Source organism: Rousettus aegyptiacus, unplaced genomic scaffold (genome assembly GCF_014176215.1).
Source record: "Rousettus aegyptiacus isolate mRouAeg1 unplaced genomic scaffold, mRouAeg1.p scaffold_m13_p_1, whole genome shotgun sequence".
Lineage (NCBI taxonomy): Eukaryota > Metazoa > Chordata > Mammalia > Chiroptera > Pteropodidae > Rousettus > Rousettus aegyptiacus.
The window spans coordinates 150,579,452-150,591,659 of record NW_023416284.1 but is presented as its reverse complement, the minus strand read 5'-3'; the positions used below and the strand labels follow the sequence as shown (position 1 = coordinate 150,591,659).

Below are 12,208 nucleotides of genomic sequence, written 5' to 3'. Positions count from 1 at the left end.
TCAGTTTTTTTTTTTTTTGTCAATAAGAGAGGATCATAACAATAAATATTAACAAATTGTTATGAGGGTTCAATGAGTTGACCTATAGAGAAAGTCCTCAGACTAGTGCCTGGTGTATGAGTAATTAACATTAGTTGTTACTATTATTATCACATCTAGTGCAGTATAATAATATAGTACCTTCCATCTGAGCAAAAACAATAATAGGCCCTTGTAATGATTGTAATCTACATCACAGCTACCAACATGATAGGAAGAAGACATGATGGGTAACTTTGCTAAGCTATGCTGAGTAAGGTCCCTTAACTTCCCCCAACTCTTGAGACTATTATTCAGGATAAATTATATTTGCCTCTCATGTTAAAATTAAGGTCAAGATTTGAACTAATATTTTTATGCTTTAACAATCTAAAGGGCAATTTGGGCATAACACAAAATATCTCCCTCAGAGATACACAAATAACTTTGGTGTCATGAGGACATAAAGAGAAAACCATTAATTTCATAGTAATCTTTTCCCCCTTTAGTGATAGGTTTAGATTCTTAGCCTAGCTTGTTAAAATATGAAGATAACCAATATTTCAAAGACATTTTTTATCTTGACAACTCTACTGTCATAAGAGTCTAGAATTTAACAATTCTTTTCTTGAAAATACACACACACATATGCACACACAAAATATAAAGTAGTATTACTTTCTGACATCAGATCTTCTATAAATTATTTTATTCTAGAGAAAAACTAAGACATTTATTTTCTTTTTATGAAACAACATAGCGACCTTGTAGTAAACAGATTATCTTTAATGTTTGTTTCTTCTTCCTCATATCCTTTAGCTTTGCCCACATACAGACCTCTTCCCCCATCTCACTACTAAAGTGACCAAATCATGACCATAGAGACTGAGAAAAATATTCGAGGTATTGGAGACTCCATGGAACATTCCTTCTTGTGCTGATTCCTAGTTGTTCTTCATTTGGGGTCTCTTGTTGCTTTTTTTTTTTCCCCCCATTCAGAGGATGTTAGAACAAGGGGCAGAATTTGTGGGAGAGAAGGCTGAGAAGGGTTTCTTCTTTCATCGTAAAATGTTCCTTGTAAAAAATATGATATATATACACACACACATATAAAATATATCCAGTGCAATTGCAATTGTTGTGCCGAACACTGGGAAGTGCCACCTTGGTCGATGTATTTCTGGAGTTTTAAACAGTTGTCCCACAACAGCTGCATTTCAATAAGACTTGGGCAGGTGGCTCCAGATAAGCCACTTGCCACTCACATTCAGGCTGAGGCTTCCATGTTCATAATCCAAAGGAAAAAGTGTGTCTTTGTGTCTGGGATGGGGGGTGGGGGGTGGGGGGTGGGGCGGTGGTAGGGAGGGAGTGGGTAGGAAGGGAGCTGGAGGCTACAGAGGTGAGGAAGAAGGAATTGGTTTCTTTTTTACTTCTCTACCACAGTCTTCAATGCAAATACAAATAACGTTTTAAATCTGAGGATACTGCCATCAATAGTGCTATGATTGCACTACTTAATGAAATAATTAACATCAGCATAAAAAATATTCACACCAAAAAGTCTCTTTTTCTTTCCCTCCTTCCAAAAATATCTTATATCACCTAAGTGATCTCAACACAGATACTTCCAGTGATTTGTCCAAAAGCTGTTAAACGTAATCAGAGTCTTCGGATCTGCTGTTTCGGCAGAAAGAATTATTTTTAGAAGAAATTTCTGGGATGTGTGTTTTGGTTTTCCTGACACATGGAGAAATTTGAAGTCTCTGCCTTCCCCCGTGTCCTCATCCTTGAAGTGAGAGGCACAGATGCCGAGTCTCCTGGCTGGTCGGAAGGGAAAGGTAAGGGGAACCCTGGGTCAGCAGATCAGCTCAGGAGGGATGCACCACAGAGGGAATAACGACGAGCTGCAAACCAAGATCAGAAGCTGTTACAAACCCTCTCGATTCAGCTCTGAGTGTCACCATGTGCGCTAGGCAGAGACCTACAGGGGAGAAGGTGGGTTGTCTAAAACCAGTACAGATCCTTGCTTTTGTCCTGAGGCTGCAAACCTGAAAGCAGAGAGAAAATAAAAGAAAGAGAGGGAGAAGAGAAAGAGAGACGGGAGAGAAAAGGGTGGGAGAGGGAAGGCACAAGATATTTAAGGAAAGAGAAAGGCAAACACCACTGTTTTACTGTGAAAGTCAGAATTCATCTAAAGGGCATGAATGAAAGTCAACAGAAATGTCAAACCTTCACCTGAGGGAAGGAACAGTGGGCAAGACTACGAGCCAAAGACTGCATTTATAACTATTTTTTTTTCATTTGTCCTAAAACTAAAGCAAGCAAAAAAGTAAACCCTTATTTGAATGTACCTTTTAAATTCAACTCTTTAAGTCAGAAACTTAATATTATCCTTTAAATCGTATTCTTGTTAAGTTTTATGTTTTTAAGAGATTTATCTAATTTGACCATTAAGTTGATATCAGAGTCGTATTTTTCTTTCCTTATAACTGTCACTAGATAATAAGACTCACCTTCCCCAAGAGGTAGAGAATTTTAAACTACTCTTAGCAGTTACTCTAGATCAGCGCTGTCCAATAAAAACTCAATGGGAGCCTCATTTTTCTAGCAGCCACATTGAAAGAAAGTAAAAAGAAACAGGTGAGAATTAACCTTAGTGACATATTTTATTTAACCCAATACATCCAATATGCAGTGTTTAAAATAATTCAACATGTAATCAATAAAAATATTGGTGAGATGAATTTTACTTTTTTTTGGACAAAGTTTTTAAATCTAGTATGTGTTATACACTTAAAGAGACAGCCAATAGGGCCTAGCCACATTTCCAGCGCTCAGCAGATACATGTGGCTAGTGGCTACAGAACTGAACAGCGCAGAGCTAGAATCTTTCCAACAAATTTAATAAAATTTTATTAAATTTTAAAGTCCTCTAATATTTACCGATCAGGGTACGGCAGGGTCCTACATTCTTATCTTACCCCCACAGGTGGCACAGAGTCATCTGTCTGCTGAAACACAACCTGGCCATGCAGACATTCGCACTACAGTGTCACTGGGGTATCCAAAGAGAACTAAGGAGGTCCAGAGCTCAGTCCAGGGTGAGGCATAGGACAGAGGGGCCAAGTCTGTCAAGCTCCCTCTCCGGCTTACCTGAGTCCACGCTGAGGCCCAGACCTTGGGCCACGTCCCCTGTGGGGCTCGCGAAGGGTCCTCCAGGCGCGGCCCAAGCGGTGCCGGAAGGTTCGCCCTTGGAGGAGAGCTCGCAGGGAGGGCTGCCGGGCGCAGGTGCCGGGGCGGGCGCGAGGCGAGCTGGGCGCCCGGAGGCGGCGGGCATCAGCAGCGGTCCGTAGCGCGGATCAAAGTGCGGCGCATAGACCTCGTGCACCGCTGCCGGCCGCGGGTAGGCGGCGGCCTGGGCGCCGAGGGCGCTGCCCAGGGCGTAGGGATGGTGAGGGTGAGGGTGAGGGTGAGGGTGCGGATGCGGGTGCGGGTGCGCGTGGTGCGGGTGCGCGTGGTGCCAGGGCTCCGCCGCACCCTGGTGCAGGTGGCTGTGCAGCGCGGCCGGCGAGTAGGGGTCGGCGGTGGCGAAGGGCATCTCTGAGTGCGCGGCGGCCAGCGGGCTCCCCAGCGGCGCGGGCACCGGCGCCTGGTACGCGCTATTCCAGAAGGAGGCGGGGAAGCTGCGCTGGCTCATCGGGAAGGAGCCGTCTGCAGGCCGACGAGCCGGAGGGGAGCAAAGGTTGAAAGAAGCATGTCACCGCCAGGAGACGCGAGTGCGGACCCCGCAAGGCCGCCGGAGAGCGGAACACGCAGGGCCGGCCAAGGACGGAAAAGCAGCCACAGCCTAGGCTTTGGGGCGGAGTCTTTCTAAGGGGGCTGCATCTTGTGAATTTGAAGTTAGGGCACGAAAAAATGGGGGAATCTTTTTGAGAGGAGGTCTCTGCTTCCTCGGATTTTGTAGAAGTGACCAATGCGTAAATCCGGGAAATGACGGGGGAAGGAAGAGCGGGATAGACCTCCTCCTCCAGTCCCAGTATTGGGGCGCGGGGAGCTTCATCCACTCCCGGCTGCCTCCGCAGCCTAGGAGCAGACACGGCCTCCTCCCTTTTCCAACCTGCAGCCTCTCCTCAAGCTAAAGATACCTCTTCCCACTCCTAGTTGGCCGCCTAGCGATCACACTACCATCCCCTCTCGCGTTTCAGCCTCCCTTGCTCTAGAAAATGTGTCTCTGATAGACTAGAAGTCCATCGACATATTTCGAAGTATTGCTATTATTAGCCTCCTTTCTAGAAAACTTCTTTCAAATATTTTTTCCAAGAACTAAAGCAAAAGAGTAAACGAGACATACTAAAAGAGCAGCTGTATTGCTTGCACAGAGGGACAGGAAGGGAAAGGTCTTTTAAGTTTTAATTAAGATACTTTCTGCACCGAAGTGTGGATGCCACACTTATAATAATTGTATTACTATCATTGTTGTTGCTGCTGCTGCTGCTACTGTCAATATCACTGTTGACCCCTAGTTCTTAAAAGCATTTTAAAAGGACAACATTTCGATCAAATTTGTTTCCTTTAGTGAGCAGGGAGGGAAAACAGAACATTTATTTCAAATTCGAGGGATCTTCATTGAATATCTATGGGGAAGGCATAGGCACGCAGACTAGAACATTTAAAATACTTTTAAAGTGCATTTTAAGTGATGAATAGTCTTCCTATTAAACATATTTAATCGACTGGAGAATAAAAATAATGTTCTGTATTTAAAACTAATGTTTTTGGAGCTTGTCTAGGCAAGGCTTGTACAAACTGTCACACTCAAGAAAAAAAAGGGAGAGTGATGGTTGTCATTTCCCCCAAAATGTAATATGTTTTCCTTTTTATGATAAAGTCCTCATTTCCCAGCTTGGTACACATCAAAAACAAAGCTTAGTGAGAAGTTTACCAAATAAAGGGAGGTTGAGATTTCAGAACAGGAGGGAGATTTAATTGACTTGTTCAAGAAATCATTGTCCCAGGCTGGGTAAAGTGGGCTTTGTGGGAAGAGAAGAACGAGAAAGAGGGATGTGTTTTAGGGAAATCCTTTAGAAATGTTTTGGCTCTACCTACATTCTTATTTCTTTGTTACTTTGTTTGCTTATTGAAAGATGTTTTCTGCTTCAAGATTTCCCAAGTAACTGAAACCTGACAAATGGCACAGGTAGGTTCACGGAAACATTCTTCAGCAGATTTTGCTTGCAGTGGGACCTGTGACTTTTCTTTCTGGGTAAACTTTAAGAAACAGGGTAAGGGCCCTATAAGTTGTAGTAAGTGAAGATCCTCCTCCCTGCTGGCTTGGGGGAATGTTGGAAACCTCACATTTCCATAGATTTTTCTATTTATCTTATTGCCATCTCCGGGGATAGTTAAGAGGGCAAGTATCACTCTAATTTGAGACCAGTAAATAGAATGACCTCAAAAAGGTTAAAAGACTTCCCCAAGGTCATGTTGCTACAACATGGTGGAGTCAACATGCAAACTCAAGCCTCCCAATTCCAAGGCTAGTGTTTTTTTTCTAGGTCATTCTGCTCTGCTCTTCTGCTTCTTGGAGGAGAGATCGTATACCTGTGCCCATTCCTCTTTCTACTTCCTTATCCCCCTAAATGCCCCTCCTCATCTCTTCTCTGAGACTTAGTATTCCTTCCACTGCATGTCACTGAGCTTCTCTAGGTGGATACCATGTTGAGAGGGCCTTCTATCCCCTTTGCCAGTGAAACCTTATACTCACCACGCCAGGGCCCCGAGCTTCTCGGTGCTTTGTTGCTTGTACAGCTTGGGGAATAGCTGCTAGGCTGGCTCAGGGCCCTGCTGAAGTGCTCATCCACCACGGAGCTGATGTCTCCCTGGAAATAGGTGAAGAGGACGCAGCGGGAGTTGATATACTCCGCCTCTGGTGGGCGCTCTTTCTCCGGACTGCCTTCTTCCTCTTTTATACTGGCCGGAGTTTGGCTGGAAAAGGAGGAGCTGCCGCTGCTGTTGCTGGGGCTGGCGTTACACTCTTGGGCTTCCTGCATTTTGGAGTAATAGGCTAATTTCTGCTCAAAGAGAGAAGAACAGAGAGGTCAATTTCAGAAGAGATGGCAAATTGAGTTTAGACTGCACCCCCTCATCTGATCCCTAAGGTATCCAAGGGGCGACTGGCATGGGTGCCTAAGCCCATGCTCAGTAAGGTGGCCTACATAGTCAGCAGGCCTCCCAACCTGCATCTCTACAAAAGTGGGCTTATTGAGAGGCACGTTGACTTTCTTGGTGCCTCTGTCACACCAGAATTGCTGCCAGGCCATAGGGAAAGCTCTTTGAAAGTATCAGGATGAAGGTCCCAGAAGATGCCTAAGCAGCCAGGTTATAAGTTGAGTTTAACCACCAGCGTCAGACTTAGGGTAAATGTATTTTTAAATCAGGCTCCAAGGGTAAAGGGCACCCAAGTCCAGTTAGGGCCTGATTGCTCTCCGCCTAGGAATTCAAGACAGATGCACAAGATGCAGGATAAGCATCCTCACGATAGAACATGAAAATATAAAAATCCACTCCACACAACCAAGTTGGAAAAAAAGAAATGCCACAGAGTTTTGAAATAGTTCCACTTATGACAGAATCGTGTGGGGGTAAAAGGTGGAATAACATTGTGACATGGATCATTTTAGTAAACCTAAGTTGATATTTGTTTAGTCACACATACACTATTTAAAAGTCTGTCTCATTTTTAAAGAGATCTTCCTTTGATTGAAGAAAAACCAATGGGTTATGAGAATTTCCACTCTCACCATCTCTGTGCACATTGAGGAAATAAGTAATAAAAAGGAGCTGCAGAGGATGTTGGCTGTGAGGTTGGGTAAATTGCGACTGCCTAATAGTGATTTTAAAAAACCAAGTGTAGCTACTTAAAATATTTTCTTAGAAAAGAGCAATGGACTGAATGCAATGTTAAAGCATTATGCAGGCAGAAATGGCTTCCAAGGGAAACTGACCATACGAAAATGCAATAGATTGGTCTAAGGTCAGGGAGGAGAAAGGACCAAACAGAAAAACAACCCACCTCTCTTTGCAATAGTCCCAGCGTGGGAAGGAGCTCATCTTAGACACTGAAGCCAAAAGAGTTACTTAGCAATATCACCACTTCTAACACATTCCCACTTGGCTTACAATGAGGTACTCTGGTGATTCCTAAAATTAATATTAAGACTAAATAAACTCCTGATTGGGAAGTTAAAAAAGAGGAGGGGGATGGGAAGCAAAAACCGAATAGATATTTTGAATTTGCAAGCAAAACAAATGAAAACATCAACTGCGGGTAGGGATGTATTTCAATTTTCTCAAAGCAGGACTCCAGGCTCTCACTTTCTAACCTGGTCCGATCTCCTACGCGCTCCCTCCCCTCCCCCATGAGGACTAGTGTCCTCAGTTTCCAATATATCAACTGAGGAAATGGAAAGAACTGTTCAACAGACGCAGCCCAGAGAAAGGAGAAATAAAAATATTTAAACAAAAGTTAAGTTTGCAGAACCGGGGTTAAAAGTGGGTTTGTTGAGTGCAGGGCAGCCCTTTTCAGCTCCTCAAGCTCCTGGAGCTGAAGTATTATTATCTATGAAGCTGGCCTCTGCGCAGTCAATTGTTCCCCAATAATACTCCTCAAAACTTTGCAGAACAAAGATTATAAAACAAATGCGTTTTGCGCAGTTCTCTTTGTAATGAATTCCTTGGTTCTGAAATTAACTGGCTTGAGCTCCTGAGAATTGAAAGGGAAAAAATAAAATGTATGCCTTATATAAGCTTGCAGGGATGAGAATCTCACATTTGGTCTTTGGATCTCAAAATAAAAAGATAGAGACAGGCCTTTGATTTGTTGGGACCAACGTTTGGTTTTATATGCGTGAGTTTTGCTCCTATCTCCCCGTACCCGCACTGGGCTCAGGCTCGGGCAAATCTGGAAGCGGACAGAAACTAAGAAAATCCAGCAGGCGCGATCCTCGGCTAATTATTCCTAGCAAAACTGGGACACGTATTAGCAGGGCTTAGCTGCCTTTCCAAGAGAGCAAACGGGCAAGCTAAAGGGGTTAGCTCAATCTACCCGGTAGCAGCGCGGGCAATCCCGGCATCCGGGAGGCTCCCGCCGCAGGTCCGACGCCCGGGACCCGCGCGGAGGCGCAGTGGCCCTCAGGCTACAGGCTTTGCTGCGAGAGCCTGGGCGCGCCACCCGTCTCCGAGGTCCTGGCCCGGAGGAGACACGTACCTGGTGGTAGGGGGTGTAAGCGGCTGCGAAGTAAGGCTGCGGAGGACCATAGACTTGGTACATAACATCCAGACAGCTCATGGCTCCCCGCAGCGGAGACAGTTAAGGGTTTTATCATTAATTCCCCGACGGTGGAGCGCAGGGATGCTGCATGGGCGGTACTTGGACCCGTGCTCCCGAGTCATCCGCGGCGGAGCGAGGGGCAGCGCGCTCCGCGGCGTGGATCCCGCTCGCACGCTCCCTTCCCACCCCTGCAATTCCAGCCCAGACCGCGCCCCGGGACAGAAGCGTCCCGGCTCCCGCTAGTGGGCATTTAAACCCCACGCCCGGCGGGCGTGCTGACGCCACTCCGAGGCAGCCGAGGGAAACGGGAGGATGGGAGAAGGGCGGGGGCCCGGGGGCCCAATGGGGAGCGAAGGATTAGGGCTTGAGGGGATGCGGGTGTGCGCTTCCCCGGACTACCCGGTGGCCAAGCGTGCAGCGATCTGAGCAGCTGGAAGCTTGAGCCCTGAGGCTTTGTGCCGTGAGGTGTATGGGTTTTTCAGGCTAAGCTGGAGAGAGACTGAGAGGGGCAGAGAGAAGGGGTGGGGGTGGGAGAATGCGGACTGCTACACTGGGAGAGAGGAAGTTGGTGCGTGGTAGGGAAAGGTCCTGTAGAAGAGCCCCGGGCTCACACTGTAGAGTTAAGTGTGTGCCTCCGGGGGTGGCGCGGTGGGGACAGATTCCCGGTGATGTGCCGGAGGGACTGCACATTCCCCCAGGACCTCCCGGTCATCGAAAACAGGATGTTTACGGAGTCCGGGACCCGTACAGGGCATGCAGGAGCTCTCTCTGCGAGGAAATATTAGTTACTGGCGCCTATAGCCTCTGCCCTGCACCACTTATTATGCGCCTCCACGGACCCGATCCACCCGCTGCCAGCTCCTTTAGAGGCCGCTTCTTTTGCCCCTCTGGTGTCGGATCCCACCCCTTTCTCTTTGATGTGCTCCACCCGAACCCGCTCCGCCCTTGTAGCTAGCGCCCCGCCTCTGGCTCCTCCCGAGGTGAACTGCTTTCGAGGAGTCCAGGAGGCCTTACCCAGCCCCCGGCCACTCTGGGTCTCCTCGCTGGCGTCTTTTAAAGTTTCGGGCTGCAAGAGGAGTCTTCCGAGGAACTGTAGGCAGGTCAGAGAGGTCTTTCTCTGCCTCTTCAGCCCTTTATCCAGCAGCTGCGATTTTGTTTCATTTTAAAGAGGTAAAGGAGAATGCACTTCAATTGTGAAACACTCATCACCATTATCTTTTCTGCCCTGAGAGCATTCCCGGCTCTCACCTGCTTCCTGCTACGCTCGAGGCTTTCCAGCCTCCCCAAGCACCACCACCCTCAACCTCTGGGGAGGGGAGTGTCACAGTGGAGTCCTCCGATCAATACATTTAGGAATGAATTGAGAAAGGCATTTTGTATGGTGGCTCAGGTGTCGGAAGGGGTGTTACGAGAATATTGGTGACCCAGATTGGAAGGAACAAGGTGGAGCAGAGATTGCGAGCACCGAGAGCCCAGACTCAGGGAAGAGGCAGCGTGGATTACTGGTGCAAGCAACTTCTAATTATTCCTGAGTTTAAATCCAACAAAAATTTTGACATCGATTCTCAAACTATAAAACCGCAAATTAATGAACCCTCAAAGATATATTTGTCTTTAAAAATATGACCATTTTAAGCAAATTGCTTCGTTGTTCAATTTTTGGATTTGCCGGAATTATAAATGGGTAAAAGGCTCTCTGTCTCCAATCCGGTTCAGAAATGGTGAGTTGTCCTAAACGATTGGAGAGTTTCTTTAATTAACTCTGATGTAATCTATTTGAAAGGAAATTAAAATAAACAATAAAGACACCCCTTAGTTTTACTTCTGCCTCATTTTAGAGGCGGGGCTGAGTTCGGCCGGCTTCTGGAGCCTTGGACCAACTAGGTGCACAGGTGAAGCAAGACATTTCCTACCTTTAGACTGTAAACCAAACAGTTTAATATCCTGATATTTGTCCAGTGGACAAATGTTTCAACGCCCTCAGTTTGGGAGAAGAGCGAAAGAGTGAATTAGTACCTGGAGAGCGATAGTGCGCGCTCCCGAACGTGGGAAGCAGGTGTTCGGGTCCCAGTCTCGCTCCCTACTGCAGCTCTCCCTAGCTTCGGGGCCAGCTCCGCCGCACCCCGCCCCGCACAGGACTGAGTCGGCCAGGCCTGCGCGCCCTGGGTCAGGTCTCAGGACACCGCAGCAGCCAAGGTGCCCATGCAGTCGCCGCGCCCAGAACAGATCGCAGCCAGTAGGCGCGGACCCCGCGGGCCGTACTTGCCCCTCTCGCGCAGGTTTCTCTGTCCATTCCTGGACACAGAGGTTTTTCTTTGGCTTCCACCTGTTAGGGCATATCTGGCCGGAGCTTCTGTTGCCGGAGCGCGCTCCTTCCCTCACAACCCAGGCTGCGCTACGTGGCAGGTGGCCCGCGTTACCGCGCGGGAAAAGCCGTAGGAGGCTAGCACCGGATCGCACGTCTGTCTAGCCAATACTGGGAACCTCGACTTGTCCTTGCTCACCTTCCGGTAGACACCTGCTGTCTCCTGCCCCGTCTCTTTGACATTTTTATTTTATTTTGGCCATGGGACTAGAAGAACACTGATTTTCCCACGAATTCAGGAGAAAAAGACCACCTCCCCGACTCCGACAAGGCCCAGCAAAATGTTAATTATTTTTGAAAATGATTGTAGGGGCAGCGATTAACCACATTTTGAGCGAAGAAAATGAAGAGAGTGTGATTCCATTTACCTAAGGCTGCTTTCTGTTAACATTTCTCACCATCTCTTACCTAAAACAGTTTTTAAAACTTGCTGAAGTTAAATAAGGGTATTTGTCTGCGCAAGAGTTTAAAGGAACACAGGGAATTGAGCCAGTGAGTATCATTCTTGAATTTGGGCAGGAAAACATGTTTCACCTCACAAATCCAAAGTGAAGGAAGGAAATAAACAGCCTGCAGTTTAAAAATACACCCAAAGATCAGAGCATATTCACTCCTTTCTGTATATCGGAAATGCTGTCATTTACATGAGGGTGTCATTTCTCAATCAGATGAATCTCTCGTTTTATGTTAAAATGGAAACACACACACACACACACACACCCCGAAACGTAAATCTGTCCACTTTCCCAGTCATTTAAAACCACCAGGATACGGACACCTCAAAGAAGTCAGGTTTTGATTCACAGCCTTGGGAAGGGGCTGGCTACAGGGATAAGGAGAAAAGTGAGAGGAAAGTCTCTCTTCTTTTCACTGAAGAGACTGTAAACCATCCAGTTTAGGGTCTTGAAACTTGGATACAATGGACAAATGTATCAATACCCCTAGAAATATCAACTGTTACCAATTGCTAATCTAATTGCCCTTTAACTTCTTAATTGGATAGGGAGAATAGCAAAACTTTTTTTTAGAAATGAATTCCACTTTATGACAGCTTCATGGCAATTTATTGAGCTGCCAAGAGGGAGTTTGCTATATGAAAATTAAGTTAATTTCCTTCTAGTATTCTAGCTCTAGTGTGCAAATCTATCAATATCTGGAACTCTGAAAATAAAAGTTGTTTTATTCTCAAAGTTAATAAATGAAGTTAAATTACTTTTGAATAAATACATGTTTCAAGATAACATCACAATGAAATTCTCTTCAGAAGGATTGCCTCTCATTTTTTTCTGAGATAACTGATTTCATTACCTTCTAATTTTTTTCTGTGTCATCTTATTCTGAAAACTGCAAAGAAGCAGCTTTAAAGGAAGGATGTATAAATAGAACTAATTAGGAGTGCTGACCTACAGCCAGCCCAGGCCCTCCGTCACTCGTGGTTTATTTGGATCATTGAGCGTTGGCATTTTATGTTGCCTTATTCTGCCAACCAAAGGGGA

The 12,208-nt window shown here is 46.2% G+C and overlaps 1 protein-coding gene across 3 annotated transcripts; it reads right to left on the bottom strand.

Moving 5' to 3' along the window:
* Positions 1 to 575: 575 nt before the first annotated feature.
* Positions 576 to 8,628, bottom strand: VGLL2 (vestigial like family member 2). 3 transcript variants are annotated; one of them, XM_036221209.1, is made up of 4 exons: positions 8,285 to 8,626; positions 5,783 to 6,089; positions 3,172 to 3,729; positions 576 to 2,066 (listed from the first exon to the last, which is right to left on the bottom strand). In XM_036221209.1, exons 1-4 carry the CDS (start codon positions 8,363 to 8,365, stop codon positions 2,023 to 2,025), a joined length of 990 nt encoding a protein of 329 aa, XP_036077102.1. In that variant the 5' UTR covers positions 8,366 to 8,626; the 3' UTR covers positions 576 to 2,022. The 3 variants fall into 3 exon arrangements, with proteins under 3 accessions (XP_036077102.1, XP_036077106.1, XP_036077098.1); XM_036221213.1 differs by having other exon boundaries at positions 576 to 1,922; positions 8,285 to 8,611; XM_036221205.1 differs by lacking the exon at positions 576 to 2,066 and having other exon boundaries at positions 2,736 to 3,729; positions 8,285 to 8,628.
* Positions 8,629 to 12,208: the final 3,580 nt, after the last annotated feature.